The following is a 17,235-nucleotide window of genomic DNA, read 5'->3' on the forward strand; positions in this document are numbered from 1 at the left end:
GATTTCTATGCAAGCTTTTAGTATTGGTATTACTGGTGGACATTACCCAAGTTTCTATGGTCAAACTGCATCTGTTGTACAACAGACTTTCTGGAACCCTGGCTTTGATATATTCTGAAAGAAATCTGTGTCATACAGGGAAACTGAGCTATTTTAAAAAACGGAATAAAAACAGTGTTGGAAATACTCAGCAGATCTGGCAGAATGTGAAGAGGGGACCAGTGATAATGTTTATAGTCAAACATGACTCTTCAATTCTTTAGCTAAGTCAGTCTCAACTGCAAATGTTAACTGTTCCCTTTGCCACAGATCCTGCGCGGCCCACTGAATAGCTCCAGCACCTGCAGTATTTTGTTTTTACTCAACATATATTTGTACAATTCATCCTCTTTAAAATACAACTCCCGTGATTGTTTTTCCAGTTGAGTAGAAAGTTATTGCAAGTTCCAAATATTTCAACTTACCACTTGGAAAAGACTAGAAAAAACTTGTGGACTAAAGTAGATGCAACTGCATTAGGATATAACTGACAGGTTCTTGCTACTAGCATGGCCCATGAAACACCACCAAGGAATCCAAGCATATTAGAGTATATTCCACGCCCTAGAACAGATTTTTACAACAGCATTCAGCACTTCTTTTCTTTTAACACCTGCTTAAAGATTAGTTTGTAAATTTAAGTATCTGCTACTTACTTTTTGCCCAAAGTTTAATGGCTCTAAGCGTTAACCTGAAATTCTCTTTATTTGGCACTAAGTGAAGAATTTCATCCGTAACTCTGCAACCTATGAGAAACGAAATTTTATAAGTGGAGCAAATTTTCACCAAAAACACTAATGACCATAGTCTAGTTTTGGATTATATGATCCAAAATTTACATCAAGCCTATGTATAACATATGAAAACAAGTCAAAGTATTTTGTAACAAACTATAATACTTTCATGCTAGATATTTTAACCGCTTATGATTTACAGTTTACCCTGATGGGAACTTCCTGGTTTATTAGTGTTTAATCAATTCAGTTGTAGCATTCTAATACTTCAACTAAATTGTAGGTGCTAATGTAATTGGTATCCTCCATTTAAGCCTTCCTGGTTTAAATTACATTCAATGATTTGTACTAGTTAATTTCAGAATTAACAAAAAAAAACACTAATATGTACACTAAGCAGGCAGAAGAAAAACATATTAGTTTGAACACTGAAAAGTAACATTGAAGAACAAGTAAACAGTTTGCATACCATTCAAACTTCGTATACATCGAATGTTGAGGTTTTTCAGATGAGAATCATCTCTGAGGTCCAAATTGTCTGGAATGGTTTGCAAAGCCAGCCTAGCAAATACAAGATCAATCTGAAAGAGAGTTTAAAAAAAAAATCACCAAAGCAAATGTTTTGTAATTGCGTTCAGAAGAATTGTGTTGAAAACATGGAATTAGTTAATCTAACCAATTTTTTTCTAGAAATATAGTGTACATAATGATTTAGAAAAATTATTTGTTGACAGCGTATGGGCATCTCTGCCTAGGCCAACATCCCTAATTGCACTTGGAAAAAGTGGTGGCAAGTTGCCTTCTTGAACCTTGTCAGGCCATGTTGTGTAGGCACCCCCAATGCTCTTAAGGAGGTTGTTTCAGGATTTTGATCCAGTGAACAGCACCATAGGTTCTAAGTCAGAATGGTGTGTGATTTGGAAGAAAACTTGTAGTTGGTGGTGATCCCATGCAGCCACTAACCATATCCTTCTAGGTTGCGGATTTGGAAGTTGCTGTCAAAGAAGCCTTGATGAGCTGCTGCAGTGCAATTTACAGATGGCACACACTGATACCTGTGTGTCACAGGGAGTGAATGCTGAGGTGATTATGGGGTGCCAAACAGGCAGTTTTGTGATGAATGGTGTCAAGCTTCAAGTGTTATTGATGCTGCGCTCATCCAAGTACAAGTACTCCTGACTTGTATCTTGTGGGTGTTTGATATTAAAATAATGTATACATTATAAAATAACATGCAGCTTGAAACTTGCTTTCCTATATGCGCCTTTATTTCAAAAAATTTTTTACGTCCCATCTTTGGGCTTTTAAAAAAAACGCAATGTAAAAACATAGCTTGCTGCTACGTTCCCTGTAACCTAAAGAACAGATGTCAGGTGGAGAAAGTGCAGAGATCCATAATCTAGGTGACAAGCATGATGTACAATGTTCCTTTACAGCAGTAAAGGCCACCTACAGCCCAACACCCGAAGCCTTACCCTACTGCTAACCAGAGTGTTCATCAAGAACAGCAACCTGCTAGAAAAAGCGCTTCAAAGATCTCCTTAACAAAAACTGCGCCTTCAACACAAGCGTCCTTGACTCCAGCTTGCTGTGCACTGCAATTTCAGCACAACACCTATCCGGCATGAGACAGAGCTAGTCATCCAATAGCTAAAGAACAAGGCATCTGAAACACAAACATGGCAAAGAAGCACCAGTGGCACAAATACATGAGCTCATTTCTGTTATCTGGAAGGAGAACATAAGAGACAGTGTAAGTCTGGCTACTTTCAAGAATGGTGACAAGTCAAACTGCAGAGGAATTTTCCCTTCTGTCAACTGCAGGAAAAGGTTACCGCAAGAGTCCTTAAATGCCTTCCCAATGTGACTGAACAGTTCCTCCCACAGGCCCAGTGCAGATTTCACCCACTAAAGGACACAATGGGCATGATCAACACCATGTGACAACTATAAGAGAAATGTAGAAAACAGCACCAACCACTGGAACTGGCTTTCTTTGACCTCAAAGTCTTTCGACACTGATTATGGAGTGTCCTCCTCCATTTCAGTTGCGCCTAAAATTTGTCACCACCCTCCACCTGCTGCAGGATAACATGCAAGCCATGATCCTGATAAAAGGATCCACCACAGACCCAATTCAGATTTGGATTGCGATCAAAATAAGTTGTGTCATCACGTCAAAGTTCTTCTCGATCTTGCTTGCTGCAATACTCCATCTCAACCGTAGCAAACTTCCCACTGAAATGGAGCTAAAATGTGGATGGGACTCTGCTCAACCTCCACCGCCTACAGGATACAAGCAAGTTCATCCATCCTCTGCCAGTGTGCAGGCTATGCTTGTGCCTGCGCACACTTGGAGGCCAAGCTCTAAGCCATTGTCAGTACTTCCAAATCTTGAGAGCATAGGCCTTACACTAAACATATAAGACAAAAGGTCCTTGACCAACCTGTCCCTGCCATACAGCACTGCCCCCAATAAGACAACATGAACCACTATCCATATCTTATGAGCCTACTTTCAACAAAGAGCAGACATTGACACCAAGGTTTAACACTGGCTTTAGTGTGCCAGCACAGCCATGGTCTTTGTGTTTGAATATCAGCACCCAACTCCAAGCTCACAGTTGGGTAGTGCTATTGCTCTGCCAACCTCCTATATAGCTCAGAGACTTGGTCTATGTATAGCAGGCACCTGAACACACTGGGAGAAGAACTATCAGTGTTGCCTGCACATGAACCCAAAAGCCATTGGAAGCATAAGTGCACCTATAATCAGTGTCCTTGCTCAGACCAACATCCCCAGTACTGACCATGCTCCATCAGTTTTGCTGGGCAGGCCACACCATTCGCATGAGACTCCCAAGACAAGCGCTTTATGTAGAGCTTCAACATTGACAAAGGAAATGCTTCAAAAACACATCACACCCCCTTTAAAATGGTGTACCTTGGTCACCAACATCTGGGAATTCCTGACCCAAGACTGGCTGAAATGGAGGAAAAGCATCTAGGAAGGAGCTGAAGAGTTTCACTGTCGCGAGTAAGCTGAACTCAAGTATCAACAGCCAATGAAGCACATGGCAATCTGGGCACCTCGCCCACCTGCTCCTCCATCGACTGTCTGCCCAACCTGTGATGGAATCTAGGTCACACATTGGACTTTTAGCCACTTGAACTAATTTTCAGTGTGGAAGCAAGCCATCCTCAACTCTGACGGACTGCTTAAGAAAAGATCCCTCCCATGGATTTGCCCTTCACTAAGAGAGCTTGCGGCCTCTGTTGCTCAATTGGAGAGCAGATTAAGGGAGTAAAGATGTTTCCCCATGAGGATAAATGAATCACACATGGCAGAATCATATTCAAGCATTGAACACCCCAATTTGAGACACTGATTTGTACTCAGTGAAATAAAAGCTCATACTTTATGACATTTGTGCACTAGAAACTCAGCTATTTTTGCCATTATTAGAGAAAAAAATGGTGTGCCACATTATTTTACAAATTTGAGATTAGGTTGCCATGAGCAGTCTTACCTCAATATTATCAAGTTCAAATTTGATAACTGGAACATATGCATCTTCAACAGCCTGCAAAAACAAAGGACAGAACAAAAAGATCTGGTCAATTATGAATAACTTATTTAACAAAATAACAAAAGAGACAGGGGACAATCATTGGCTTGGCACTCCTCAAAACGACTAACACTTCAGATTTTTTAAAATTACGTACAGATAAGGTTTAGAATTGTGTAAGTTGAAATCCTGTGATCAGTGTGTTCCATCATTTACGTTCAAGGAAAAATTCTAAAGTGTTAAAAATAGTTAAGTGTAAGAGACAGAGGCAGCAATCAAAGTTGCTGACGTAAATCCAATGGCATTAAATAAACTACTCTTAGAAATGTTGCGATGACAAAGGTCATCGTAATGTAAAAGCTTGCTCTTAACTGAAATAAAAACCTTTTGAAATCAAAAGTGGGGAAAAAATGATGCAAAAAGCAAGTCGCAATTATAATTTCTATGATCAACATGCTGGTGACAATGTTTTTCGACTTTTTTTTAAATATCAGTTAGCTTCCATAAAAAGCCATTCAACTTGCCAACTTGATGCAAAAGTAAAATACAAAAATTACACCATACAATCCCTACAGTGCAGAAAGATGCCACACAGCCTGACTCTGCACTGATTCTCTGAAACAACTATAGCCTCAACACCACAAACTATTCTCACCATTTCCCAGACTCAGAGAAGCAGTCACTCCCGGAAGTGTGGAAAACGTGTAGGCCTGCAGGAGAGAGTGAAACAACACAGACCCAAGGCTGCCCTCCCCAGCTTTTACAGCTTGAAGATGTCCCATCTCTGGAAACCAAGCTGGACGAACTTAAGAGCAGACTCACTTTCCAAAGAGGACCGAGGGACTGCTGTGTACTCTGTTTCACGGAGACATGGCTTATTCCCGTTTCATCAGATTGTGCCTTACAATCAGAGGACTTCTCAATCCATCGAATGGACTGTACAGCTACCTCAGGCAAGGCAAGGGGAGATAGGGTCTGTTTCCTAATCAACACCTTATGATGCCTAGATGTAGCAACATTGGGGAGCAGAAACTTAGATCTAAAATACCTGACTCTTAAATACCACCCCTACTACCCTCTGTGAGAGTTCATCTGTTATCCCGACGGCAGTTTATACCCCATCCCATGCGGATATGAAGAGCGCTCTGGACAAAATATACACAACCAGTAACCTTGAGACAAAACATCCCCAGGTTTTGTTCGTCATGGCCAGGCACTTCAATCAGGCCAAGCTCAAGAGCGTACTACCAAGTTACCACTCACACGTCTCCTGTCACAGAGGCCCAAACATTCTAGACCACTACTACACAACTATCAAACATGCCACTGCTCTACTGCCCACTCACACTTGGCAAATCAGATCACAAGACTCGGCTCCTGGCTTACAAGTAAAAACTGAAGTGGAAGAACCCAAAGAAAATCGTGCAATGTTGGTCTGAGGAATCGGATGATCCCCTATAGAGCTGCTTGGAGTCTGTGGACTGGTCAGTATTTAAAAATACTGACCAACCTGAATGGAGTACGCCACTACAGTACCTGACTTCATTAGTGTGTAGAAGACTGTGCGCCAAAAAAGCAAACCTGTATTCCCCAACTGGAAACCATGGGCAAACTGGGATATCCACTGCTTGCTGAAGTTCAAGTCTGAGGCATTCAACTCAGGTGACCCTGACTTATACAAGTAGTGGAGATCGACACAGATTCCATCATCTCACATGAAAACACCATCCACCAGGTACACGGTACACACTCTTGCAACTCAGCCAACGTTGTGTATCTGATACCAGCAGAAAAGGAGTCCCGAGACATGATACACTGGGGAGACCATGCAGATGCTACGGTAATGGATGAATGAACACCGCTTGACAATCACCAGGCAGGAGTGTTCTCTTCCTGTTGAGGAACACTTCAGCAGTCATGGGTATTCAGCCTCTGATCTTTGGGTAAGCGTTCTCCAAGGCAGCCTTCACAACACACAATGAAACTGATAGCCAAGTTCTGCACACAAGGACAGCCTCAACTGGGATCTTGGGGTCATGTCACACTATCTGTAACCTCCACAACTTGCCTGGGCTTGCAAAATCTCAGTTATTGCCCTGGCTGGAGACAATACACACCTCTTTAACCTGTGATTGGCCCTCTCTCCACTCACATTGTCTGTACTTTTAAGACTTGATTACTTGTAAAGACTCACATTCCAACCATTGCCTTGTAAATTGAGTTTTTGTCTGTATATATCCTGTTTGTGAACACAATTCCTCACTCACCTGACTGACTTAGGGACAGTCAGCATGGCTTTTTAAGTGGAAAATCACATCTCACAAATTTAATTGAGTTTTTTGAAGAGGTAACCAAGAAGGTAGATGAAGGCAGTGCAGTTGATGTTGTTTACATGGACTTTAGCAAGGCTTTGACAAGGTGCTGCATGGTAGGTTGTGGCATAAAGTTAAATCTCACAGGATCCAGAGTGAGGTATCTAAATGGATACAAAATTGGCTTCTTGACAGAAGCCAGAGGGTGGTTGTAGAGAGTTGTTTTTCCAAACTGGAGGCCTGTGACCAGCGGCGTGCCTCAGGGATCAGTGCTAGGCCCACTGTTATTTGTCATTTATATTAATGATTTGGATGAGGATATAGGGGGCATGGTTAGTAAGTTTGCAAATGACACCAAGGTTGGTAGCATAGTGGACAATGAAGAAACTTATCTCCAATTGCAACAGGATCTTGATCAATTGGTCCAGTGGGCTGATGAATGGCAGATGGGAGTTTAATTTAGACAAATGCAAAGTGATGCATTTTGGTAGATTAAACCAGGGCGGGACTTACTCAGTTAATGGTAGGGCGTTGGGGACAGTTACAGAACAAAGAGATCTAGAGGTATATGTTCGTAGCTCCTTGAAAGGGGTCGCAGGTGGACAGAGTGAAGTCGGCATGCTTGGTTTCATCGGTCGGAACATTGAGTACAGGAGTTGGAATGTCTTGTTGAAGAAGTTGTACAAGACATTGGTAAGGCCACACTTGGAATACTGTCTGCAATTCTGGTCACCCTATTACTGAAAAGAGTGCAGAAAACATTTACTAGGATGCTACCAGGACTTGATGGATTGAATTATAAAGGAGAGGCTGAATAAACTGGGACTTTTCTTTCTGGAGCATAGGAGGCTGAGGGTGACCTTATAGAGGTCAATGAAATAATAAGGGGCATAGACAAGGTAGATAGTCAATATCTTTTTCAAAAGTGGGGGAGTCTAAAACTAGATGGCATAGGTTTAAGGTGAGAGTGTCCAGAGGGGCAATTTTTTCACACAGAGGGTGGTGAGTGTCTGGAACAAGCTGCCAGAGGTAGAAGTAGAGGCAGTTACAGTTATATCTTTTAAAAAGCATTTAGATAGTTACATGGGTACAATGGGTATAGAGGAATATGGGCCAAATGCAGGCAGCATGGACAAGTTAGGTCAAGGAGCCTGTTTCCATGCTGTAAACTTTCATGACCTGAAGGAACCAGAAATCCAAAAGCTTGTGCTGCCAAATAAACCTGTTGGACTTTAAATTGTTGTGGAGAGACATCTTACTGTACAAGAAAGCCAGATACGATCTAATGAGGTCCAAAGATGCCAGAAGACAGTACTGGGCCAAGCTAGAGTCCCAGACTATCCACACAGACCCCTGCCAACTACGACAAGGTCTGCAACACATAACAGGCTTCAAGATAAAGGAATGTAAAATCACCAGCTCCAACACACCCCTCCCTGATGAGCGCAATGCATTCTATGCTGGTTTTGAGCAAGAGGTCTGTGAGAGCACGTCCACCTGGAAGAACCTGTATTTGGGGTCACCATTGCAAATGTCACAGCAACCTTCTCAAAAGTCAATCCACAGAAAGTGACTGGCCCAGATGGGGTACCTGGACAAGCACTCAGATCCTGTGCGGATCAGCTGGTGGAGGTATTCGCAGACATCTTCGACCTCTCTTTACAACAGAGAACATAAGAACATAATAGGAGCAGGAGTAGGCCTTCTAGCCCTTTGAGCCTGCCCCGCCATTCAATAAGATCATGGCTGATCTGTCGTGGCTCAGTTCCACATTCCTGCCCTCTCCCCATAACCCTTAATCCCCTTGCCTATCAAAAACCTATCAACCCGCGTCTTAGAAATATTGAGCGAGGCAGCCTCCACCACTTCAACGGGCAGAGAATTCCAGAGATTCACCACCCTTTGAGTGGTGAAGTTCCTCCTCAACTCCGTTCTAAACCGCACCCCCCTTTATCCTGAGGCTGTGCCCTCTAGTCCTACTGTCCTTTGAGCGGGAAGAGCCTCTCCACCTCTATCCTATCCATCCCATTCAACATCTTATACGTCTCAATGAGATCTCCCCTCATTCTTCTAAACTCTAACGAGTACAAGCCCAGTTTATTCAGCCTCTCCTCATAGCTCAACCCCTTCAACTCTGGAATCAGCCTAGTAAACCTCCTCTGCACTCCCAAGGCCAAAACATCCTTGCGTAAGTGCAGCGACCAAAACTGCACACAGTACTCCAGCTGCGGCCTCACCAGTGCCCTGTACAGCTGCAGCAAGACCTCCCTACTTTTATATTCAATCCCCCTTGCTATGAAGGCCAGCATCCCATTAGCCTTCCTGACCACCTGCTGCACCTGCAGGCTGGGTTTTTGCGACTCATGCACAAGGACCCCGAGGTCCCTCTGCACCGTCGCCTGCTGCAGTTTTTCGCCACGTAAGTAATAGTCCTTCCTACCATTATTCCTACCAAAGTGGACAACCTCACATTTGCCAACACTAAATTCCATTTGCCAGTTCCTGGCCCATTCGCCCAGCCTATCTAGAACCTTCTGCAGACTCCCCACACCCTCCGCACAATTTGCCGTTCCACCAATCTTGGTGTCATCAGCAAATTTCGACACCATACACTCGGTTCCCTCCTCCAGATCATCTATATAAATGGTGAATAGCTGAGGCCCCAGCACCGACCCCTGGGGCACTCCACTAGTCACCAACCGCCAATCCGAATAGCACCCATTGACTCCCACTCTCTGCCACCTATTTGACAGCCAATCCCCTATCCACACTAACACCCTACCCCCAACTCCATGCCCCCTTACCTTCTGCAATAACCTCGTGAGGCACCTTGTCAAACACCTTCTGAAAATCTAGAAACACCACATCCACCAGCTCTCCTCTATCCACCGCCCTAGACACATCTTCATAGAACTCCAATAAATTCGTCAGACACGACTTCCCCTTAACGAAACCGTGCTGCGTCTGCTCTGTCAAGCAATTCCCCTCAAGATGCCTCGCTATTTCCTCCTTAATGACGGATTCTAACATTTTACCTACAACAGATGTTAAACTAACCGGCCTATAATTCCCTGCCTTTTGCCTGGCACCCTTCTTAAACAATGGCGTAACATTAGCCGTTTTCCAATCTTCCGGCACTTCCCCGGAATCCAGCGACGTCTGGAAAATAACCACCAAGGCATCCACTATCACCTCCGCCATTTCTTTCAGAACCCTTGGATGCATTCCATCCGGTCCTGGGGACTTGTCCACAATCAGTTCCTCCAGTCTGTCGAGCACCGCCTCTCTAGTAACAGTAATGTCATCGAGACCCTCCAGTCCTACCACCTTTCCATCGCTAACACCCGGCAAATTACTCAAGTCCTCCTCCGTGAAGACCGAAACAAAAAAGTTATTCAGGGCCTCAGCCATTTCCCCATCCCCTACCACTAAGTCCCCCCTCTCGTCCTCTAAGGGTCCAACGTTCACCCTAGCCAGCCTCTTCCTTTTTATGTATTTATAAAAACTCTTGCTATCCTATCTGGATAGAGGTCCCTATCTGCTTTAAGAATACGATCATCATCCCTAAGAAAAACCAAACAGCATGCCTCAATGACTATTGGCAGGTGGCTCAGACAGCCAGCATTATGAAGCGCTTCGAAAGGCTAGTCATGGCAAGAATCAATTCCAGTCTCCCGGACTGCCTAGATCCACTACAACTGCCTATTGCCGCAACAGGTCCACAGCATCTCCCTGGATAAAAGAGCATTTTAATGAGGTATGTGGAAATTCCTTGTTCCAGCCCTACCCAGGTCCCTTACCACAATTCCTTTACCAGTACATCAATGACTATTTTGGTGCTGCTCTATGCTCTCGTCCAGGCCCCAAAGTTCATCAACTTTGCTTCCACTTTCCACCCTTCCATCACCTTCGCCTGTTCCATCTCGATACTTCCCTGCCCTTGATCTTTCTGTCTCCATTTCCGGCAATAGACTACCAATATCCATTACAAGCCCATTGATTCCCACAGCTATCTGACTTGCTCTTCACACCCTACATCCTATAAGGACTCCATCCCTTTCTCTCAACTCCTCTGCCTCTGTCGCATTTATTCCAATAATGCCACTTCCCAAAATGGTGCTTCTAATATGTGCTCCTTTTTCCTCAACCACGGATTCCCATCTACAGTTGCTGACAGGGCCCTCAACGTGTAGTCCATTTCCCGTTCCATGACTCTCACCACCCCCCTCACAGAACAAGGATAGAGTCCCCCTTGTTCTCATATTTCACCCCATCAACTTCCATATGCAAAGCATAATCCACCACCATTTTCATTAACTCCAGTGTGATGCCACCTCCAAACATCTTACTTTCATTCCGTCAGCATTCGGTGGAGACCATTCCCTTTGGGATAACCAAGTCCACTCCTCCACTATACCCAATGCTTCTCCCGTCATTCATGGCACCTCCCATGCAGGTGTAATACCTGCCCCTTTACTTCTTCCGTGCTCACCATCCAAGACTCCAAACATTCATTTCAGGTGAAGCAGTATTTCACATGCACCTCTTTCAATTTGGTGTATTGCATTCACTGCTCCCAAAGTGGTCTCCTCTATAGTTGGAGACCAAACGTAGACTGGGTGATCACTTTGTTAAGTGCCTTCAGTCAGTGGGCAATCAGGACCTTAACCTTCCGTTTGCTTGCCATTTAACACATGATCATGCTTCCACACCCACGTCTGTTCTTGGCCTGCTGCAAAGTTCCAGTGAAGCTCAACACAAAGAAGATCAGCACCTCATCTTCCTGCTAGGCACTTTACAGCCTTCTAGTCTCAACTTCAGATGATTAGCTCTACCTCAGCTCTTCCCCACCTCGACCCCTTTGTTTTCATTTTATTTTACTGTTCTCTACCTTTTATTTCTTTATTATCCTTCGTTTTTCTTCCCCTCGCTTTATGTCCTTTCCCTTACTTTTTCTAAATTTTACCTCTGTCCTATCCAACCCCACCCCCAACATTTTCATCTGTCACAGCTTATCCTGTGATTTTAGCTTCTCTGTTTGGCCATTCACATCCTTTATTCTCTTTATGGACTGCCATTAGCAGTCTTTTCCCCTGGTTTCTGTGGCTATGATTCATTCTTCCATCCCTCACCCTGCAGTACAACTATCTCCCACTTTCTATGCCTTTTAGCTTCGACAGAGGGTCATCTAGACTTGAAATGTCAGCTCTTTTCTCTCCTTACAGATGTTGCCAGACCTGAGATTTTGCTATTTTTCCTTTTGCCATTTCCCTGGCCCCGCACTCAACTCTGGAACACCTAGATAACAAAGACATCTGTCAGACTCCTATTTATCGAGTACAGCTCAGCCTTCAATGGCATTATACCCATGAAACTCATGTCCAAACTCTGTGGCCTGGGCCTCGGCTCCTCCCTCTGCAACTGGATCCTGAACTTCCTAACTCATACCACAATCAGTAAGGATAGGCAACAACAATGCCTCCATGATCATCCTCAATACCGGTGCCCCACAAGGCTGTGTTCTCAGCCCCCTACTGTACTCCTTGTAGCCACATTCCCTACCAATTCGATTTTCAAGTTTGCAAATGACACTACTGTAGTGGGACAGATCTCAAATAGTGACAAGGCACAGTACAGGAATGAGATTGAGAATCTGGTGAACTGCTGCGGCGACACTAATTTCTCCATCAATATCAACAAAACAGAAGATTATCATCGACTTCAGGAAGCCAAGGGAAAAACATGCCCCTATCTACATTAATGGAGACGAAGTAGAAAAGGTTGAGAGCTGCAAGTTTAGGTGTCCAGATCAGCTACAGCCTGTCCTGGCTCCTCCATGCGGATGCTACACTTAAGAAAGCCGACCAACGCCTTTACTTTCTCAGAAGACTAAGGAAATTTAGCATGTCCACTACAACTCTCTCCAACTTCTACAGATGCACCATAGAAAGCATTCTTTGATTGTATCACAGCTTAGTATGACTCCTAATCTGCCAAGACGGCAAGAAACTACAAACCATCATGAATGAAGCCCAGTCCATCACTCAAACCAGCCTCCCATCCACTGACACTGCCTGTACTTCCCACTGCCTTGGAAAAGCAGCCAGCATAATTAAGGACCCCATGCACCTTGGACATTCATTCTTCCACCTTTTCTGTCAGGAAAAAAGGTACAAAGATTTGAGGTCATGTACCAGATTCAAGAATTTTGTTCCTGCTACCATCAAGCTTTGAATGAACCTACTTCGCATTAAGTTGACCTTTCTCTACACCATAGCGATGACTGTAACACCACATTCTGCACCCTCTCCTTTCTTTCCCTGTGTACAGTATATTTATTTAGCGCGCAAACAAAACTTTCCACTACATACTAATACATATGATAATAATATATTAAATCAAATTAGACACTGGGAGAAGTGTGTGTGGAGTTTGCCGTCACCCAAGGCTGGAATTGGACCTGGTCCCCAGCGCTTTGATGTAGCAGTAATAACCACTATGCTGCCCATAGACAATGTTTAACTCCAAACAAACAAGAGTTTGAAAAAAAAAACGTTTTTCCCATGTGGCCTGGTGCAAAAAGTTCAATTAAAATAGACACTCGGACCAATGGATCATTAGTGGATCTTTCATCACATTTCTTATGGTTAAGTTCTATAATTTATCTGCAAGAGGATTAGAGAAATAGATGCAACAAAAAGACTCACAGAGCCACCTGCATTTCAGTAGATGGCCAAAGAACAGAACATTAGTGCAAGGAGTAGACTTACACATTTGCTGTAGTAAAGTAAAAGAGAAAAAAAACAGTGAAGGAGCCCTCAGCAATTAAATGAGCACTAGAAATGCCATAGCATTCAAGGCTATGGAGCAAGTACTGAAAAATGGGATTAGGATAGATGGGTGTTTGATGGCTGACACAGGCATGATGCACCGTAGGATCTCTTCTGGCGCTGTAAAGCTCTATGTTGTTAAGTAGCTTATCAAATAATAAACAGGAATATCACAGGTGTTCCAAAGACCAGAAAACCGATGTCACCTCACCAGGTCACCAAAAGTAGCTAATTGTTAATAATAGCTTCACAAAAGGAAGCAAGAATAAGTCGCTGTATTTAATTCAATACAGTGGGGCCTTGAGCCAATGCAGGTCAGCGATGACAGAAATAAACAGGCCTGAGTTTAGCTATCAGCAGCAAACAACTCTTGCTATCGATTGGATTGGTTGTTTGCCCACAGATTGTCGGTTTATTTGTACTGGGAATTCTGGTATTTACAGCGTCAAACAGCTCTGCATCCTCTATAGGGAATCGGAGATCTGCATGAACTAAGCAAGCAACAGCGCATACCCTCAACCAAACAGACTGAAGAATCCTGACAGACAGCGATTTACTCTTTAATGACAAACATTGGTGAAACATCAGGACCGGGTATGGGTAATTCAGTTTTGGATAAGCATTCATGCTGGGTGAAATGAGAGCAAATAATCAAGGTTTTAAAAAAATAAGTATGGCTGAAGAAAGCAGCAATTGAGGAGGATGGAAGTGGACATTTTTCAATGATTCAATAGATGATCTTGAAATTCAGCTCCAGGTCAAACAGGATACTGAGGTTCTTTCCAGCTTGTGAGCAACTGCAAACAAGTTGAAGTTAACAGCGAAAGGAGCTGATGGAAGCAAATTTGAGGAAGTTATGAGTCAGCCATGGTTTTATGCCAGACAAGCTTTAAAATCTGTACAAAGATTGGCATGGTATCAAGAGATAGTGGTGGCGCAGAGCTTGGCATTATCAGCACAGATATAGAAGCTGGCTCTGTACCTGATGAAACAGCAGACAGGAGTGGAGAGTAACCTTCAAAAGAAAAGACCAGAGATATACTCCAAAGAGATTATGGGAATGACAGTGCAGGGGCAGGAAAGAGATATTGTTGCAGCCATTTCCATCATGCAAGAGAAATTCCATGGAGAGTGGAAGTTGGTAATAGGAAAAAGGCACCAAAAGGTTACCGTGTCAAATAGCATAGGGGAATATTGCACAGCAGAGTGTGGTTTTTGGGATTGATACAGAAAATGTTAGACATCAGCATAGGGCAGGACACAATAATGCTGTTGAAAGCCACTAAAAAAAATTAAGATTTGGGACAGTAGTTGGAAAAGCAAAATAGTTCTGAGAAGGGGTTGATGGAAGTGTTTTCAAAGAGTTAGAGCCCAGGAAAGAGCCACTAAAAACACATTATTTCACTATAAAGCAGTTATCAATTTCTAGTCAGACCTGTGAGACATGTAAAAACTTTAGTCATTATAGTCACACCAAATGTACTAAATATTCAGAACATAAGAAATGGCATGTACAAACGGAAATTTAGGAACATAATGTTAAGTGCCCAAATATGTAATGCATGTATAATTACAGTTTGGATAACAGCCAGTAAGAGGATACGATATTATAGGAAATAAATTACCCTCAGGTCCTTGATTCCTTCTTGTTGCTTTAGTTTTTCAAAGAAGGACTGGAAGAAATCACTCCTTTCTACATGGCGTGGAGCAACACACAGTGCATCAATATCAGCACCTGCAAGTGATTTGGGCACCCCAGAAAGTGCCAACATTTTTCAGGTCAGTAAGTTTGACAATCACCTTAAGTAATTTATACTATTATTACTGTAATGAGAAAATAATTGAAGCATACCTTTTGTATGCACTCCTAGCCTGTATGAGCCAAATGTAAATATTTTCCCACCAACATTTACAATAACTGACGGTGGTAGATTCTGAGAACAAAAAATTAAAACCAGTCAAGACATGACATTTGCTACATTCTTTGAGGAAATCAAACATTTTAATCCTCTAGCCTACTCAGTAAAGAAAACATGCATAATAACCAAGCGTGATTTAGTGACATGGTCAAATGTATTCGTATCCTCCATTTCAGCAAAGCACAGATTTTTGCAAGTTTACAGGCTTCTTCAATTCTACATTGAAATAACCAAAGTAAAAATTTACACAATTCAATTTTGACACATACTTCTTGTATATTTTAGAAAGATCAATCACGATAGGAGACCCCTAATGAAAATGTTTAACCTAGAATTATCCGAATGGTTGCAACAAAGAAAAAGCCTGCAGAATACTAAGCTGCTGCTTAAAATGTTTTCTTCGTAACGAATCGTTCACCGAGACTTAAAATTGGGGAAAACAAGTATTAATTTTCAAAACTAATTTAATCAAAATATCTATTCAGATGGGATGGTCTTAGTCTGAACCATGCTGGGACCAGAGTCCTGGCAAATTGTATAGCTAGGACTGTAGATATATTGAGGATGTCCCAATAATAAAAAAGGGAGTAGGGGGCATGAGAAAGGTTAGTAGCGTTCCTTCAAATAAGGTCCAGATAAAGGCTGGTATAAAGACACTTTACCTGAATACACGAAGCATTCAGAACAAAGTGAATGAGCTGATGGCGCAGATCAGCACAAATGGATATGATCTGGTGGCCATTACAGAAACGTGGTCGCAGGGTGACAGGGACTGGGAGCTGAATGTCCAGAGGTATCAAGTGTTTAGGAAGGATAGACGGGAGGAAAAAGGGGGTGGGGTAGCTCTGTTAATTAAGGATAATATCAGGGCGGTAGTAAGGGAAGATACAGGCTCCAAAGAGCAAAATGTGGAATCGTTGTGGGTGAAAATAAGGAATAGTAAGGGGAGGAAGATGCTGGTGGGTGTGGTCTATAGGCCCCAAAATAACAACTTAGCGGTGGGGTGGGCTATAAAAAAAATAAAATGATGCGTGCAGAAATAGAATGGCAATAATTATGCGGGATTTTAATCTGCATATTGATTGGTTGACCCAAGTCAGGCATGGTGGGCTTGAGGAAGAGTCCTTGGAATGCTGTCAGGATAGTTTCCTTGAACAGTGTGTGACGGAACCTATGAGGGAGCAAGCTATCTTAGATCTGGTGTTGTGTAACGAGGCAGGTAGAATTAGGGATCTTATTGGGAGGGATCCTCTTGGGACGAGTGATCATTGTATGGTTTAGTTTTTGATGCAGATGGAGGATGAGAAAGTAGGGACCCAAACCTGTGTCCTATGTTTGAACAGAGGGGAGTACGATAGGATGAGAGAGGAACTGGCACATGTAGATTGGGGGCACAGATTGGTTGGTAGGACGGCTGAGGAACAGAGGAGGATTTTTAAGGAGATCTTTTTCGGTACTCAGCAGATATATATTTCAATGGTAAAGAAGGAATGTAGGAGAAGGGATAACCAGCCATGTTAAATTAAAAGCTGATGTGTTCAGAGTGGCTAAAAGTAGCGGGCGATTAGAAGATTGGGGAAGGTTTAAAAATCAGCAAAGAATGACTAAGAAGTTGATAAAGAAAGGAAAGATAGACTATGAAGCTAAACTAGCACTAAATATAAAAAAGGAGAGTAAGAGTTTTTACAAATATATAAAAGGAGGAGGCTGGCTAGAGTGAATATTGGGCCCTTAGAGGGTAAGAGGGGGGATTTAGCGATGGGAGATGAGGAAATGGCTGAGGCCTTAAATAAGTTTTTTGCCTCGGTCTTCACGGAAGACGACATGAATAG

The 17,235-nt window shown here is 42.9% G+C and overlaps 1 protein-coding gene across 2 annotated transcripts in view; it reads right to left on the bottom strand.

The window, feature by feature from the left end:
* Positions 1 to 17,235, bottom strand: part of LOC145350921 (poly(A) polymerase gamma-like) — a 50,579-nt gene that overhangs the window by 20,575 nt on the left and 12,769 nt on the right. For both annotated transcript variants that reach the window (XR_013888265.1, XM_080200387.1), the window contains exons 5-10: positions 15,337 to 15,418; positions 15,110 to 15,219; positions 4,304 to 4,357; positions 1,243 to 1,354; positions 696 to 785; positions 465 to 603 (exon numbers count right to left, since the gene is read on the bottom strand). Coding sequence is in view for 1 of the 2 variants with exons in the window: in XM_080200387.1 (XP_080056513.1) it covers positions 465 to 603; positions 696 to 785; positions 1,243 to 1,354; positions 4,304 to 4,357; positions 15,110 to 15,219; positions 15,337 to 15,418 (587 nt within the window). In the remaining variant the exon portion in view is untranslated. The remainder of the gene's footprint in view (positions 1 to 464; positions 604 to 695; positions 786 to 1,242; positions 1,355 to 4,303; positions 4,358 to 15,109; positions 15,220 to 15,336; positions 15,419 to 17,235) is intronic.

Source organism: Carcharhinus amblyrhynchos, chromosome 12, assembly GCF_965287045.1.
Source record: "Carcharhinus amblyrhynchos chromosome 12, sCarAmb.v2.hapA, whole genome shotgun sequence".
In the NCBI taxonomy this organism is placed as follows: domain Eukaryota; kingdom Metazoa; phylum Chordata; class Chondrichthyes; order Carcharhiniformes; family Carcharhinidae; genus Carcharhinus; species Carcharhinus amblyrhynchos.